The 18,534-nt window shown below is 43.0% G+C and overlaps 1 protein-coding gene across 1 annotated transcript; it reads right to left on the minus strand.

Moving 5' to 3' along the window:
• Positions 1-648: 648 nt before the first annotated feature.
• Positions 649-17,116, minus strand: fam110d (family with sequence similarity 110 member D). Its single transcript, XM_041043475.1, has 2 exons — positions 17,010-17,116; positions 649-4,685 (listed from the first exon to the last, which is right to left on the minus strand). Exon 2 carries the CDS (start codon positions 3,956-3,958, stop codon positions 2,606-2,608), a length of 1,353 nt encoding a protein of 450 aa, XP_040899409.1. The 5' UTR covers positions 3,959-4,685; positions 17,010-17,116; the 3' UTR covers positions 649-2,605.
• Positions 17,117-18,534: the final 1,418 nt, after the last annotated feature.

The raw sequence follows: 18,534 nt of genomic DNA on the forward strand, positions 1-18,534 counted from the left end.
TGCAGACAGGGTGGAGGGTCCGCTCCTAGACAGCGTAGACATAGCATCAGGCCACACAGAGGCCTCCTTGTCTATGAACACAACCTGCTGCAACTCACTCAAGAGCATGCTATGCAGGGAATGCTAAAAGGATTAACGTGTAGCCACTTGAGATAATGTGAGAAATGAGATTCGGTGTGGTGGAGGCAGGCAACAAAAAGTCAAGGACGAGACACCATCACAACACTGACTCAGTCGACCATTACCCTGTAAGTAGATTAGACAACATATGACAGTCACAGCCAGTATCTCTCTACTGGCTCTTTTCTCCAGTTTTGTAGATAAATTGTGTTTTAAGTATATACGTGTTTTAATTGAATGCTGAATTCTGCAAGATTTCTAAGCACTATTTGTGGATAAAAACGTTCTTTCTTACTGCTACGTACCATAATAGGTGAACACAGAGTTTAGATCTTGTACTGTGATATCTCCAAAGTCAACCAAAAGCACAACAAAGACACTATAGAAATAACCTTCACACAAATATTTCTTTATTTGTGTTTATTTGCTGTGTACATCATACACAAACCTCTTTGGAATAAAATCTAAATCCGTCATATATATGAAAAAAAAAAAAAGAGATTCAGTTAAGGAGCCACTTTGTAAACATGCAACCAAACGGTTTTAAATGGGAAGATATAAAACAAAACAAAACGTCCAGTTTGAAGGAGTTTCAGGAGTGTGCCGTGCTCATGATAAATACAGAAAGAAAAACACATCAAGGCTGCAAATTATTGTGTTAATTTATCACATGTACTCGTGTATATATAACGTGCCCTTGGGTTCAGTAATAATCTCAGTCTAACCTCCACATACCTCGGCAGACCCCCAGTTCATGTTTCAGTGGCATCCTCCAGGCCAAGCAATGGAAATGACCTTTCATGGAGATAAAGTGACAATCACTGAAGGATGGATGAAGTGAGGTAGGATCTGTGGTTATCAGAGAAAGGAGGGCGGCTTCAACCTCCCCTGCTTCTTCTGATGGGAAGCAGGCTGACTGAGCCAGATGGAGAGGTTAAACATCTAGGTGACATCCTACAACGTTTGGCAGTGAGGATCTGACGACTCTAGCTATTTTACTTTTGGAGCTTAAAATATTATTTTAGTTTTTCTTCATTTTTGAAACTTCTTTTGTGAGATTTAAATTATGAGTGTGCATATATTTGCAAAGTTCCAGTTTTGCTCTCACAGAATTGACCATTAACAGGCTATCTTTCCCTGGTTATCATTTGTGCAGCTCTATAGCTTACACGGCTGTGAGCACAGAACAAACATGAAGCATTAGCTGTGGCAATCAATGACTGTGTCACAAGTGATTATTGGACAGTGTATAGTATGTGAGAATTGACCCTGTTTGGGGTTTGGAGAATGAGATGAAAATGATGAAATTTACTGGCCAGGCATGGCTCCTCGTCTTCCACGATGCAGGTGCTCCTTTGAATCCAGCTCAGTGTTTAACGTTAAATGAGATGAATCCCTGCAAAGACTCAAAGCTATATCTCTATCTTTCACTTCCTCTCTCCCCGTCCAGTTCAGTGCATTAACAACCCCACAGGGGTGCCTCGCATGTTTGTTCCAACGCCTGCGTTTAAGGAGTAAAAAAAAAAAACAACACACAAACTAAACTGGGACAGATCCGAATGAGGTACTCATGGTTCACTTCACACTCACACAACAGTTTTCCAGTTTGGAAAAAAAACGTAGCTTAGTGGTTTTCCATTTTAAATTAGTCATTAAAGGAGAGTGTTGGTGTCAAGGACACTGAACTGTGTCTACTGTGTCATGACAGACAAAATGTTATGTGCCCTGTCAGGGGTCACAAAGGCTGATTTCAGGTTCAGTTCCTAATCGGTTGTGTCAATAACTGAACAGAAGCTACAAATGGAGAGGACAGTGACGTCCACTCCACACACACTCACGCACACATACGGATACAAAAACATTTTGCATGAAGAAATGGTTCTTTTCGCCAGTAAGGTCAATCTATAACCACACAGTACTTCCATAGGATCTATAAATACAATATATCAATTTGACACGAGAAAACTAGTAGCAGTCTTTGTCCTCTCATTTGAAGAAACAGTCTCTTTGGGGTAAGGAACAACAAGGGACTGAAGATAACTATGCGCCGTGGAATGCTAACCATAAGTGCAGACATTATAGCAGCTGAAACACACCTTAAGTTGACCGTCACTGACTTTCATTTAAAAATTAAAATCACATTTCGATGGCAGCTTTGCCTCAGCCTCTTTTACTTGCATTGCTCCTTGTGGCTCAAAAATAGAACTAAGTCCTATTTTTTTTCCTTCTGTGTAGCATTGCAGCAATGCGGCTTGCTAATCACAGCCCATTCTGAATGTTTTTTTTTTTTTTGAAGTTCAAGATCAAATCAGTGACGATTCAATGCTCTGACTTCTGGTTTGTGGTGCATTTCAGCAGGTCTGCAGAACCAAACACAGTATGAGATGATTTCACAGAGATTTTGAGAAAATAAACTCTTGTTTTCGTTTGAAATAACACCTGCAGATTCTCAACACTCCACGACACATGGTTCCTTGTCCTTATATTAAACAGTAGACTCCTTGGGTCCCTCTCGTGCAGCGTTCTTACACCCATAAAGCCACTTGATGACACGAGCGTTTCTCTCAATGATTGACACACCAGTGGGAAGCTGCTCTGCCAGCTCCTCCTGAAACAGGCCGTCTCCTGAGTGTCGGGAGAACTCACTGGGCTCTGAGCCACCGAAGCCATCTCCGCCCACACTGCGGAGGGCCAATGAGAGTGTGTCTATGGAACTGGCCCCAGAGAGGAAATTCTCCCGACCCAGACGTTCTATCATGTCCATGTCCAGCCCACAGTAGTCAAAGAAATGCTCCTGCTCTGATAATGCTACAGAGGAGCGCAGACGCATGTCTGACTTGGAGCGATGCAGCTCCCCAAACTGCCTTCTGGGTGCTGGTGGTGGTGACGCCCGTTTCCACGGGTCATTCTCATCATCATGGATACTTGAGTGGTTTCCGTTGGTGATCCCACCATCACTGGTACCATTTGTAAATCCATTCTTAGTCCGTTCAAACGTGCAGCTAAACCCAGGACTAGGGATAGACCTCGGGCTGCGATCTTGATCAGTTTTACTAGACCTCCTGCTCCCTGGTCCACCATCTGTAGTGTCTTTGTCATTGGTCCAAGACATGCGGGAATCTCCATCCCGTGATGGTGCTTTTTCTTCACCAATCACCATCTTCTGAATTTTCCCTTCACCTCCGCTACTCTTTTCCCTCATGGAGCCCTGAAAGAGTCGGCGGACAAAACTGTATCCCTTTACTTCAATGTTATTATTCTCTCCCACAGCTGCACCACTGGGGCTTTTGCATTCTTTCTTTTGCCGGTAGATGACGAGGGAGTCTGGCCTCAGCATGCGCTTTCCCGTGCTTCTTCTGAGTATAGGAGCACTGTGTGGTGCTACTAAGGTGTTAATTCCAGGTGTCCTGGGGCTCGGAGGCATTATCTTGTTCACATTGCTCCTGTTATGCGCCTCAATATCAACGGAAGTCCGTCTGTTCTCCTTTCTGGAGTCATCATTTTCATTTTCATCTCGAGAAGTGAAAGAGCCAGAGAGTGTAGAGAAGGGGGTGTTGGATGAACGACGTGGGGGAAGATGAGGGGTCAGGCTTCCAGGGATGGCAACAACTCGCCGGGGCTGCGGTGGTGGGGTGGCACATGGCACCAGCACAGGCTCCTGCTTGGTGTTGATCACCTGCTGGCTCTTCACATATTTGGCTTTGTCCGCCTCCAGCCTCTCCACCGCACTGATTGAGCGACCATGGCCACCACCATCTATCTGCCTGCGCAGGTAGTCTGGACCCTTGTTGAGGAGCCTCAGAGGAGAGGGGGATCCAATTGGTGTTAGGGGTTTCATGCTGACTCACCAAGCTGGGAAAGACATCAAAACTGCAGCCCCTCAGTGACTCACAGTTCCCTCAAGAGAGTTGTTGAGAGAAGATTTCAAAACTAGTGAGGGTGTTTGAAAATGTTTTTAAGTGTAGAAAACTGCCGCAGCTCTCATTCCGGTTCTCACAGCTCTTGAATCTTCCTCGAGGGGTAATAGATAAGTAGCAATTCAGGAAACCACAGAGTCCAAGTTTGTTGTAACGTTTTCTATAGATAGCATACAGTCTCTTTGTTGGGCAGTGTTAGAGCCCAGACAAATTGATATCTCTATCCAGTATTTACACAGGCATTTGGATCAGAAGGCAGGGCACAGGGAAGTGCTTTTTTTGTCGGCCAAAAGCACTCCCAAATGAGATGCTCCCTGCCCACAGCGCAGCAGAAATAGCATGCAGGGTGCACTTTGAAAGGGTTACTTTTTCCTCCCCCACTTTTTCTTCTCTCTTTTTATCTCCCAAAGACACCCTTCACTGTTGATCTTTTCAGTGACGCCTGCCCGGAGAAATTAGTTATAATGGCGTCAAATATTTGCTTTGTGCAGGCTGTCTGAGGAACACTGGGTCAAGACTTTTATTGTTTGGCGCCCGTCACGGTTGAGGTGACCTGTGGGTGGCCGGCACCGAGGCACTTGGTTTGTTGATAGACGGATAGGGGAGATGCAGATCTTGTCCTTGTCCTCACCTCACCTGGTTGAACCCCTGAGAGAGACAGAGAGATAAAAAGAGTGGTTTTAGTTTGAAGCGCTGTTCTCCAGGGCGAGCGGCAGAGACCAGATGGCAGAAAGAACAGTGGTCCCTAAAGCTCAGCTCAGACTGTGCTTATTTAAAGCTGGGGGGAGTTGCATGTCTGGAGTGGGCAGCAATGCAGAGCTGACATGTATATACATATATATTAACCACAGTGTGCATGCTACTTTTAGACATGTAGCTGAATCTCCTTATCTATCATATATCAGTCAGTGGGGGAACAGGTAAGAGTTCAAATACAGGCTTGTTAGCATTTTAAAACATGGACAAACCACTTTTCTTTTTTGTTTATATCCCTATAAAACCATTTCTATTTTAATGTGAGACAAATGTTGTCTAGACACTGTAACAGCATCCTGTAACAGGTACAACAATGTCTGTTGTCCAGACAGGATGATGACATGTCAGCCTCCGTCCGTTTTATGCACAGGAAGCCGTAATGAATCAAAATTTTTTCAGGACAAACATCATTGATTTGGCCAACTGTGTCACGTTCGCTTTAATAGAAAAGGCACCAAACACGACAATCTGTGTGAGTGATTACTGAGAAAACCTGGCACGCAGAGAAAGCTACTGTAGGTTTACAAAAACACAGTAAATTCAGTATTGTGCTTTCTGAAAAGTCACACTCCAACAAGGAAATTCTACTGTTTGTCACAACTATTGCTTAGACGTGACAAGGAACTATCTTCAGGGGAAGAAATCTGTCAGAAAAATTATAATTTTCTGACAGATCAGTGTAGTTGACCTCTTTTAAGCTTTCATCAAATGTCTACATTGAAAATAGTCTGTTGAAATGAAAAAAAAAAACAGCTTTAAGTGCTGTTCAAGTTAACCAATACACCTCTAAGGTAATAACTCTTTCATAGTCACAGTTAAACTGCTTGTTCTTCAAATTAACAAGACGCTACAAAAGTGAAATGACATTTTAAACCAAACATTGTAGAACTGACACAACTGCCACATTTCCCATTTATGTCGTGTTCTGTGAAGAGAGATGTTTCATGTCTTTTAAGTTTTCACACTATATGAAGAGTCAGGAGGGAGAGGAAGCTGCACGTGTCTATAACGGGATAGGCTTTACCCCGAGGAGTATTTATAGCTTGAAAACATCCCAGCACAGTTGTGTCTATGTATGTGTGCATGCATGTGTGTATGTGTATGTGGTCATGGGTGTATTTATGTATCTGCTCTAGTTTTGCGCCTGAGCCCATATGCAAGTGTGTGTGCGTCAGCAAGAGGCAATAAGAGGCTTCCCTGTAAATGAAAGAGCGCCTTATGCACAGTCAGGCTACAGACTGTCAAGTCTTTCTGTTATTCTTTTTCATGTGCAGAAAAAAGCAGTGAGTGTCTGCCATGTGCAAACTATGCAGACAAAGAACACATCTGTAAAACCTGAAGTTGTTATAAATACCCAGAGGCACAGGTGGTGCCTGTTTTTCATTCCCCTACCTTTCAAAATGTATATAGAGTCCATCTGGAGAGATAAATGTTCCTTATTCTGTGCCAGGCACCAGGAGTGTGTTAAATTCGTTGTGCTTATTGTTCCCTAAAGTCTGTGTCAAGCGTTATCAAATGCTATTTTAGCTATGAGGTAAAACAATGAACAAGCTCTTTTGGCAGGAAAAAGGATCCATGTCTTATCAGTTAGGCCAAAGCATAAGATACAACTGGAAAACACAAGTAAACACATTTGAAAGTTCCAGCACATTGCTTTTTGTATGGTTACAGTACTTACAACATAGACATAAGTATAAGTGATTACAACACAAATCAATTGCTACCTCATTCAGACACCACACCCCTCACAGAGCAGGCCTGACAAATGGCAAACGACTATAAATTCACTTATGGAACAGGGGCAACAGCCAGCTAGTTAGCTTTTCCAGATGTCGGGCTGTCAGAGCTCGGGAAAGTCGACCATTGTTTAGGTAGAGTTCCGGGAAAAGTGTCTCACAACAGGTGTGGCGGGGGAAGAAAGGGTTCGAGTGGGTATAAAACAAGAAAAATGGGTAGAAAATTAGGAGGAAGTTGGAATAAGGGTTACGGTGTACGGGCTGGAGTTATGGGGTATTTATTCGACACCTTTCTTCCGGAACAATCTGTTCCCCATATGACTTCAAAACGGAAAAGTGGCAGGCTAATGCTATTGAAGCGTTAAAGGAGATTATCGCCATGGGAGCCTAAACAAAGTCATTAATCCTGATGTTAGCTTTCCACTGAGGGGGATGGGAGTAAAGTATTCAAAATCATACGAGGAATAGAGGCGAACAATATATATACGGATACAGCAACTGTTAATCCCCACTCACCCAACCGTCATAACCTTGAAATCCATAACAATATGGGAACTACACACATCTGCCCTACTTCTCATGTATTTGCCCCATTCTAGTTCTAGTTCTAATGCTAGTGTGCGTTCATTGAGTCTGACAGTAAGAGCTTGAAGGAAACCAGCCACTTTCAGAGGTTATCTCTTGCTCCAAGTGCTATCTCAGAAAGGCTACATTTGAAAATACAGAGACCTGCACACACACACACACACACACACACACACACACACACACACACACACACACACACACACACACACACACTCAGAGGGTTAACCAGTGACTCAACTGGGATTTGCGTGAGAACAATAGTCACCATTAGGTCCATTGACCATAATGAGCCTAATTAGTACCCAGCACCTTCTCCTGTGATCTGGAGGCTTTGTGAAAAGATGGCTGGAGAGTCTCTCTTGTGTTTCATGGCCTCCTTCATCTCTCACTGTGGGTTGTCATTAACCCCTAGACCCTCCCCTTCTTTCTCGTCTCTATGGTGAACTCACACACGTTCACCTTCTCCTTCCTAATGTTACCTAACCTTGTGTCTCATTCCCGTGCACTCCCCTTCCCACTCTTCATCTCTCCACAGCTCCCGTATCTGCCACAGGGCCTCCTTACCCTCTCATTTCCCTCCCTGCTCTATCACTCTCTTCCTGTGTACACCCTGTGTGTCTTCCCTCTCTCGATTTTGCTCCATTTACTGTGACTCCCATTATCTGGGTGCAATCTTCAAAAGCTTGTTCTCTAGCGTGGAACAACACACATTTGTGCTACTTTTCCAAACAAGATGCTTAATTTATCAGAATCAGCTCTGTACTGACAATGTTAGTAACCTACATTTTTCTTTCAGGTAGGTCTCGCACAGACCTGGGGCAGACCTGGGCAGCACCCCCCAAGAAAACCCAAGATAAATATGAACAGTCACAATATGATTAACAAAACAGGACAGAAGAAGAAAAAACTTTTCTGCTTAACAATGATATGAAAATAGTTTTTTCTTAACTGTTTTTTTATGTTACTGGCTGCAGCAGAAAGACTTGTGCATCAAGGGTTTGTGTGCAGGCACTGCTCGACTACAAAGTTGAGAACCAATGTTCCAGAGTCTGATTGATCTTTCCATCCTTTTTGAGTGATCTGGGTACTGTGTCATCATTTGTTTTCTTCTGTTTTTCCTCTGTAGCAGCAAATATACACACGTAACAGTGTTTGAAAAACATGCACACTGTTGTCAGAAGACATCTAAAGACAAAAATGTTTAATCCTCTTTTGAATGGGCAAACTAGAAGATGGGATGCCGTCATAGAGAGGGATGATAAAGGTCAGTCAGCTACGTGAAATGGGTGTGCATTTTATGTTTTCACAAAGTTACAAAACCTGTCAGACAACCATAGTAACCAGATCACTATATTAAGTGTGTGAACCCTCTCAAACACCTTCAGTCTCTCTGCTCTTTAATAAAACTCCTCTGTCTGTCTCTTTGCCCTCTCTCCTCCCTCCCTTGTGTCCTCTCTGTGAAGCGAATGGCCCAGGCTGCAGGGGAGGCTTAACAAGGCGCCCCCATACAGCTAAAGAAGAACCAGATGTTTTGTGTCATGCTACATCAAGACGCTCAGACAGCCCTGACACAGACCTGTCATGGGAAGGGGCCATGTACTTCAGTTTTTCTTTTAATCAACAGTGTTGTTTGGGCTAGTTGCATTTGACCCTGTGAGAACAAGCAGGTCATGCTCCAAGCTTTGTTATCGATTGTAGCGTCATGTTCACATATATATAACAGTGAAGTTCTGCTTAAAGTTACAGTTCTGCTTATTTTCCTTAAAAAAAATCCAGGAACTGTTTGTTTGATTCAGGACAGCCCTCAGAAGAGTAACTTCATCCAGACTCACTGGGCGTACACAAACAAAATCCAGCTCGCCTCGGATCAGAAGGTTAAAGGAAGTTCCATTGTGAATGATGTATTCAGTAAGGTAAACAAAAGATAAGAGGATCATAAATTCACAAGTACCACATTTGAAGCTCATGGGAATGTGTTCAGCACGCTTACCAATCAAATTAATCTTTGGACAGATGAGAGGCATCTGCTGCCGACAAGGAGCCAACTGGCCATCTTTAAGGTCTTTCCTCTCTTTCTCTGTCATCTTGCGTTTCTCACTTTCTATACACTAACATCTGGCACCACTATTAAGGATGACACAGACTAACAATCATCCCTAATGGGCTGAAATATCTGAATGTTCAAACGTTAACCAAAGCTCATTCAGAGATGTCATGACGAGGCATCTGTACACATCGATTCTCTACAGTGTGAATGTAAAGCATCTGCCACTAATGAGCCCCGATTCATGACTTTGTCCGGTTCCAACACAGACCCAGACCTCGAGCAGTCTGTTAGGGGGCTGGGCAAAGAAAAGGAGGTGTCTTCTTCTATACCCTGAACAAAGAGGAACCGGCCTTTCTTTGCATTATTAATGGACCACAACAATGGTCCTCCTGCAGGTCTACAGATAAATCTTGACCTGGTTGCTCTGGCTCATTAGTCAGGGAGGGAAAAAGGACAAATAACACGTTGACAATAAAATGTAAGAGCTTGAGCCACGGGACACGTAGGCTACAGTCTCCTCAAAGACAAAGACTGGTAGTGAATTGTAAATCCTATCACCATTGTGAGGCTTTCGGCATCATTAGCTGCTTGATCTACGGTTAGAGGCTACCTAGAGGCTTTCTCCACATTCATGTGGAGCTGCAGTAGGCCACCTGGGACGACTTAAGGCACACCCGACCTGAACAGACCTCCTCCCAAACCGTAAAATGGACAAGATGGGCTCTTAACTCTCGGCTGGCGCTCTTTTGTTATTCAAAGAAAATCATCGCAGGGACAGCTGAAGACAGGAGCCACAACCCAAAGAAGCCAGGTCTGCGCAGACTTTGAGATGACAGTGATAAGATATGTACTGTACCACTCAATGACCTGCTGGGTGTATGAATGACTACATGTCAATATTAGCTAAAGACAAAGGTCAAGAGTGAAAAGAGAGACGTCTACAAAGGCACTAAGTTCATTCTACTTACAGTAACCAAAAACACTGTATGGCCAAATTCTGCCCAATTAAAGATAGTAAAACACTTCTCAGCTAGCTGTAATCCACTAAACTGAGGTAACACTTGAAACACGTGACTTAGTCCACCTACAACCATTATACAGTAAGTCAGGTCTTTATCAACACTGTAACACCCATGCAGTGCTAACACAGATAAAGTGTGCTGAGATAACATGCTCTCATTTATTCTTGCTTTTATCAACAGGCTGGGCGAGTTTCTTTTTCTTCTCAGCTAAGAGCCCAGGAAGCGTGCAGTTATAGCCGACAACCGAACAGCTCTGACCTGTAAATTATTATCAGTCACTATTTACTTTTTCAGCAGCAGAAAGAGCGGCACACAAACTTTTCATATGAAAACTGCACAAAAATGTAATTATGCTCGACCTTAAATTCAGTTTTTAGATAAAGATCACAAAGATTATCATGTGAATTCAGATTTCAGCTCACATTTTGAAATGAGATGAGATCAGGTGATCCCTCCCCCAAGTGCACTACACCAGGAAACTTGATAATACACACTATAGCAGAGAGAGAACTGAACCAGCCTCCAAGTTCAGGAATGTTAAACCCGCCTGCAACTCCTCACTGTCAATGAGTGAACTATTGACAGGAGAACTCATACAATCAAAAAGAGATGACGTATACCTGGATCCTCACATAAGAACTGTAAAAAAATTTTATTGTCAAAGCCAAGCACACAGACAATTCAGCCAAGGATCCAACAAGACACTGGGGCAGAGGGGGAGGGTAATTTGTATGTGTGTGTGTGCAGACGCCTGTTCTAAATGCACATTAGCGTCTCTTTGGGCTGTGCCTGACTATCTGCACATAAACATGATCCAAAAATAATGTTTTGATACTCTATAGTCTAGAGAGAAAATTAACTGGCAACAATTTGATAGTTTATAAATTGTTGTTAAGTTGCTTTTTAAGCTAAAGTGGTAAATTTTGACTCAGATGTGAATGTTTTGCTTTGTCCTCAGTCGGTGAGACAAAGTGAGCAATTTGCTCTGGGAAATTAAGATTGTGATTTTGAACATTTTCTTTGCAGGTTTCTGACATTTTATAGACCAAACAGTTAATCAGTTAATACTCGTTGCAGCACTGCTTCATAACACTTGAGTTTGGCTTTTAAACTTTTAAACGTGATCAAAATTAACCAAGACTGGCTGATAAAAGTTGTTGTGTGCAGTGGATGTGTGTGTTAGAGGAAACTGTGGTGAAAGAGGGTGTGTGCAAGTGAAACAGAGTTAAGTTTGTACATCAAGTGTCCAGATCTGGGCTACATCAAGGAGACATCCCGGCTCTGGACAGGACAGTTCTGTAAATTATGACCACTGCTGCTCCCTCAGCATGCCAGCATGCTTTATGTGACCAGCTGTACAACCCACAGTGACCTACTGTGTGTCTGCAGGACTGCTATGGACAGGGAATCCACAATGAAACTCAGGGTAACACAGATCCCACCCCCCAAAAAAGGCCTGTCCTGAGGCTGTTTATACAGTATGGTAGAGGGGCATAAATCTGGGCACATCTCTCAGTGTCCCAGAGTCTTAAATTATGAAGGCCCGTTCTCACACTGTGAACCCTCATTAAGCTCTCAGCTGGTGTGAATGCTCTGAGAGACAGCTCTGTCTGGCCAGCTGCCAGATGTTTTATTTCACCAAGTCGGCACATTTTTCACTCTGCCAGGCATATGTCTGCTTCAACAAAGTGATAAAAGGCGCTTCAGTGGATGGTGGTGGTTAGACAAAGAGTACCTAAAATGTCAAAACATGGTCAGTGGTGTTAAATTGTGCACCTGTATACCTGCATTTAAGCTGAGGGAGCTCATAAGCAGCTCTAAAAAAAAGCTGAACATCAGAGAGGAGATTTGGGTGATACTTTGGAAAGCAGGAGTCGCATGTGAGCAGAGAGGAACTCAACTCAGAACTCCCAGAAAGACTAAAAAGACAGAAGATTAGTGTGACATCTGTGTGGCCCCACTATCTTCTCTCAGAGACATTATTATTTCATTATTCCAAACACATGTTGCTGATGTTAGCAGTAAAAGATTAGCACTAACTTGTGAGGACTTGTGACAGGGCTGTTTGGGGTTGGTTAGGGCTTAAAGCTGCTCCAGCTGTGCTGTGTCCCCAAACACAGGGTCATCTGTGACTGTAGTGCCAAACTGCACCCAACTCCCCCAACCCCCCTCCCCTACCCTTCTGTGTCACTGTATACTCTGCACCACTTTACATGCGCCAACATTGATTTGCCAACTGCAAAGCTGAACAATGCTTTGAGTTTGACCAAGTTCATACAGTATCAGAGCCCCTCAAAGCTTGGTTTTATTTCCCTATAACAAATATTCATGACTAAATAATGCCCAAAGTTTTAAATTTTAGGATGAAAAAAAAATCTTACTTACTATTTATTGGAAATTTAACAGTCACAAACTCACTTAATCTGCTCATCAGAGTCTGATCCATAAAATACTGCTAAATCCTGACCGGTCCGCAGAAATACATCACATCACCTTTTTTCCAAATTGAGTGTTGCCCACTTTTAACCAGTAACATAAGCACGAACTAAAACAGAAATACAGTGTTCGAAGAATACCAAGAAAATGTCAGAAGAGCCCTGAATATTCATTGCGAGTTGCCACAAATCAAAATCCAACACCAATCTTTTCCAACCTTTCCAAAACAAAACCTCAAACAAATCCTAACTTCTCCCAAAAAAGTTAAAAAAACAAAACAAAACAAAACTTCAAACTACATGAAAAGAACCAGGCAAAAATCTCTCTCACAAAGACCCTCGACTGAGCTCTTCTGTTTTTCCTCGCTGCCATCTAAGCTTAGCTGTTAACCTCTGCTGAACCTGCCAGCTGTCTTCTCTCATTACTGATCGTCCGACCTGCTTCCCCGCAAACAGCCCCCTGAGTGCCACAGAAAGAGACCCCTTCATTTGTCCCTCTTCTCCTCCGCCTCCCCTCCTCTCCTCCCTCACTCCTGTCAGAATCAGAAAACATCTGGAGGAGCCTGAAGAGTCCGCGGAGCTGCATCGCTGGTCTCCTCCTGCGTCAAAGGCAGTGTCCAGGCCCGCGTCGTCTTCCTCATGGTTGAGCGGACACAGCGCGGCACGATTGAGTGTGATGGGATGTGGCAAAGCTACAGAGGCGCCTGCTCGGACTGTGAACAATTACGGGGATGTGAGAGCAATGGGGAGAAGGGCTGCTCTCACAGCTGTCACCCACACACAGGGGACTGTCAGGAGATGGAGATCTGTCAGATCATGTTTCATGAATTCATTGCCCACAATGAATTATGGATTGAGTTATGAGTCCACGGAGATGGGAGTGATGTAACAGCAGAAACTGACTCAGAGAATGACAAGACTGATTAGGATAATGATCGTATCAGTTGTGGTTCCAAAGTTAAATATGAACATTTGGTGCAAATTTTGATTTCTCAAGAGTGCAGCATTGTAAATCCTCCATGGAAGATAAGCCAGCAAGTAAAGGTTTCCCTCCCCGAAAGCTACACAGGCTCATTCATTTTGAAAAATATGTCTTTGCTCATCAAATGATCACTTCAGTGAATATGATAACACACTCTGGGTGTTTACAAAACATAAGAAATACTAGCTTGGTATACAGATGTTAGGTTTTACTTCTTGTTTCGGCCAGTAGACCTTTGTAAGAGTGGGTGTACCTTCATCATGCCTGTCTGAATATGCTGTTTTGGTGCTGGACGTAACTGAGAAGCTGTGACTTTTTGTCAAGTTCTTCCTCTTTTTCAAATTGTTCTTCCTGAAAACGGTCGGTGAGGAAGTTCCCAGAGACCGTAGGCACAATGGCCCAAACAAGGCGACAAGGAGCAATAAAGCTAAATTATAAGCCTGACAGTTTGTGTGTGTGTGTGAGTGTTTGAAGTCTCACACTGTTGTGAACGTGAAATGTCTAAAACCAGCTGCTGGTGAGCAACACACACACACACACAGACACACTCCTTTAACACAGTGCCAGGGGGGAAGATGATGTCATTAGCAGGGCACATTTTCCCCTCTAATTAGAAACTCCAGCTTCCTGCCATAACTTGGGGGTCTTTACATGCAACCATACAACATTACATAGATTAAACAAAACAAATGTTTGACGTCCCTCTTAAAAAGTGATGTTTTCAAGGCCGCGCTCTGCAGCAAAGCAAAACCATTCTTGAATGTGACTGCGGTGCAGCTGAACTTTAGGTGATAAGAAACACATGAGTGGCCTATTGTGAACTAAAACCATGAAATATCCTGCGGCTTCCGCTTGGTCTCGGCAGTCAGCACTGATGTGGCTCAAAACAATCAGATTATACGTATTTTGGAGCCCTGAAAAACAGTGTCAAGAAAAACACAAAAAGGGGAAAAAAAATCCTGGTATACTATTTTATCCCATGAGATATTTAACTCTTCAACCTGAGCTAGACCATGCACAGGTTAATCATATGGAGGCGTCTTGACTTCTGTTTGGATGTCTACAACGTGGTGAGAGCATGAATATGTATGAGTAAGTTTCGTACATAAAATCAAACTGTCTCTGAAGTCGTAAAGTCAACGTGATTCTGCAGGCACTGTCTGCAAACTGCCCTCAGTGCTCCAAAGTGTTGCACCAACACCATCATCATCAATATCACTGCTGCTGCTTTAAGCCACGCAGGAAGCCAAAAACCTAAATTATATTTCATTTAGTCATGTTAATGATGTCAGGCCTTCTGTCAACACCCCAGACAGAGACTGTAGCGAGCAGCTCTGCGCCCCTGGGCTCTCTGCTCCGTGGCGGGAGGAGGCATTCTCGTCTGCTCTGCTGGGATCAGCATCAAACACAGATGCAGCCGTATTACAGCTGGAAAATTAGCACACTGCCACATGAATCAGGGGAGAAAAAAAGGGACTGTTTACGACTGCTTCACACTGTAATTTTGCAGGTAGGCATTCGGTCGGAGAGATGTTTGTATCCTGCGTTTGAACATGCGCAATACGAAGGACTGATGTTGGCTGTGGGTGTTTATGATCCATGACTCACTGTAGCTTTTGGGCAAGGATGTGAGCCAGGTCATAACCCCCATTCATTTTAATAAGAGCCTTGAGGGTGATTACACCCAGAACTCAGTGGAAAACAGTTACTTTATAAGACATTGTTTTATCTTTTAAATTAACCTCTAAGTCCCTACAGTGCTCAGAAAAACAATCAAACCCATCTGCTGAGGAAAACTGTCTCATACTAAACTGACCCTTTGATGAAATGAGTTTATCTTCCTTTCGACATTGTACTTTCTTATGCCTGGAACTGAAAGATCACCTCTCCGTCTGGAAAACAAGAGTAAAGCAGCATCGCTGCCAGATCACAGTCTGCATGAGTTAAACCTCCTGCTGCTGCACACAGGCCAAACCAACGCGTGCTCACCTATGAATCTGAGGGTGAATGTGTTTAGAAGACATGTGTGGTCTGTTTAGTCTGGCTGCTAAGTTGTTTATGCTCCTGACCCCACAGTGATCAAACCAACCCAGGATGCATGAGTCTTAAATATATCAGTAGAAAGTTAGGAGAGGGGGTTGGGAGTGGTAGAGGTGGGTCAAGGTGGAGTTGACCCTGAGGGCATGTGATTGCCTCGTTGGAAGAGACAGTCATTACAGTCTTTTCAGTTTTAGAGAGGGTGGATTGCATAATGACCCTCCCCAACTTACTTTTGTTCTCAGGTAAGTTCTCAGGTAACACTGCCTCAGCCCTACTAATCCTTTAATGAGTATGTATTTGTTTTTATAAGTATAACTGATTACAAATCCAGTCATGTATTGGTCATAAATGAACTGATTGGTAGGAAAATGCTTATTTTAATTTAAGATTACAAAACATTTCTTCCCTGATTAAATGTTTGGAAGCCAAAGCCTCATTTGTGCCATTCCCCTGATTTCATCCAGATGTAAATATTTAGTGTAGGGCAGGATAAACCTGCAATCCACAGGTCAGCTGTATCTGCTTTAATCAGAGCACAGTGCTCAGCTTTTCTCTCTCACTCTCTCCAAACCATACAGCTTTTACTGACTGGACTTCAAGGCGGAGTTAAACCTGTGAGTCCACATAAAGGTTTACATAGCAGATGATAAATTGCTGCACTTGTCAACTCAAAAAAAAAAAAAAAAAAAAAAAAAAAAACGTTCTAAGGTCCCAAACCCTGGTTTGTTGTTTATGGATTATCTCGTTTGATACAACATGACATCCATCACAGACATGCTGCCGGAGAGAGTTTGCCTTATAGGGTCTCGGCCATAAACAGACCATAAACATCTCAAACACGACTGTAAAGAAGACAAACTGAAGTAATGCTGTAGTAAATTTTAAAATGAGAGACGCCTACTATACCATGTGGCAGAGACGCATCCAATTTAGGAATTAAATCTTCTGTAATGATAGTATCTAGTATTATAGTTATTTTAAACTAAGTAACCCACCATTAAGTGTGGCAAATTTACCAATGAGTGCCACAGTACCACAGCGCTTTATGGTAATCTTCGGTTATGGTTGGGCTATTTGTCAAGAGTGTAGGCTACAAAACTGCTTTCAGCCAAACAGTTCACATAAGGTCCCGTTAATACGTGATCAGTCCATGCAAAGCTGTAAAACAGTGCTGCCACATTATGAGAGCAGACCGGAGGAAAAGTGAAAAATAGCAGGAACACTGATCGGATCAATCAGTTCATACCCGAATCCACCCAGATCGGTACCCGGAAAACTTAACAAATAAATGTCACAAATCACTTCCGACTCACACAGCTCCTAAAAGATAAGCAATTGAAAAAATGACAGTCCTCTGCATGCTCACCTGATTCGCCCAGTTTATCCACTCTTGTTGTCTTTCGGATCCAGTAGAGGTGTGGAGCTCCACTCTGTGACAGACGTTCTGCTTCAGAGTGGCGCTGCGCTCTGCGCTCTGCGCGGACTGCTGGCACACTGACGGACCGCTGCATGGCAGCAGCAGTAAAGAGGGAGTCCCGACCTCCCTTCAGCGGAGGGGGGGCGGGGAGGTTGGGCAGGTATGAGGCTGTGTAAACCGACTCCTGCATATCTTACAGGGAGCTGGGGGGAGCCGTAGGGGGGCTGTGGATTAGGGGGAAGTCTCCAATGGCAAATATAACACCATAACAAGTCATTTAGTTTCATAAAGGGTAGAAGCCAATAAGTGTGTCTAATCAAAGAAGTGACATGTAGCTTATAGTATCTACAAAATATGTCTGTTTGAACCACTTTCAAACAGAAAGTTGCACCTATGGCTCTTTTAATTGTTTTTAATTACATTATTAACACTTAGTAGATCACAAATAAGATATGAACAAAGACAACTTGTGGGTTTTTGACTACATTATAGCCTGCTTCATATAGACTAATATAGGTAGGTCTATGTACTTTGATTAATCAGTGCCAATTGTTTAGGACTGGAGAACACCTGGAGCAAAATCTGCTTATTAGCAGATGTATACAGTATATAAAGGATACATATATACATCCTGTGAGCACAAAGATCATCTGCACCAAAATGTCATGGCAAACCATCCAATACTTGTTGAGATTTTTGACATCAAAGTGGTGGGTCGACCGACTAATACTGATCATCATCAAACTGGCAGATTACCTCATTTTGATTATTCCTTTATTTTCAAATTAATTACTAATTAATTAAGCAGCTAAGCCTGCTAAGTGGTTTGAAAGTATTTTTTATTCATGATGATTGGTTGAGCTCTTTGTTAACCGATGTCAATCAAGTGTTTGATTGAGTGATTGATTGACTGTGCTTCAATCAGTATTGTTCTACTGTTGTTGATTAATAGAGCTTAAACAGTCCACTTCACATATTATCTCAGTGGACTTTCCTTTTTTGGGTCTGAGCAGCTTTAGATATCACACCCTTTGATGTTGTTAAAGTCACATGTCATGGTTAGATTAAAATAACACCAGAAAAGTTTTTTACTGTGATTTTTGTGATGCTCTTATTTTTCGTTCTGCACTTGTTATTGCTGCCTTTCACTGTCACCGTCCTGAATACTTGACTGGCAGATGAGCGGATGTTTAAGCACAAAATAAACAGCTAATTTCTCAGCTATGTGTTTCTCTTTCTCTGCGATCGTCCTCTTTCCTTCTGGGTTTTCTCCGCTCATCCTCCTCCCTTCACAAAACACAGCTCAACACGACTGGCTCAGAAAGGTCGGGAGAGAGGGGGAGAAAGAGAGCGGGATAAAGGAGTGATCCACACATTTCACACACACCTGTTTCTCATTCCCAAGCTCATCACTCTTGATGGGGCAGACAGGCCAGTGAGGAAGCACAGCACACCAAGAGCCACTGGAAATATT

Source organism: Toxotes jaculatrix, chromosome 8 (genome assembly GCF_017976425.1).
Source record: "Toxotes jaculatrix isolate fToxJac2 chromosome 8, fToxJac2.pri, whole genome shotgun sequence".
Lineage (NCBI taxonomy): Eukaryota > Metazoa > Chordata > Actinopteri > Toxotidae > Toxotes > Toxotes jaculatrix.

Bases quoted from the DNA above. Each gene is read 5' to 3' on its own strand.
- fam110d (XM_041043475.1), bottom strand. From the start codon at position 3,958: ATGAAACCCCTAACACCAATTGGATCCCCCTCTCCTCTGAGGCTCCTC.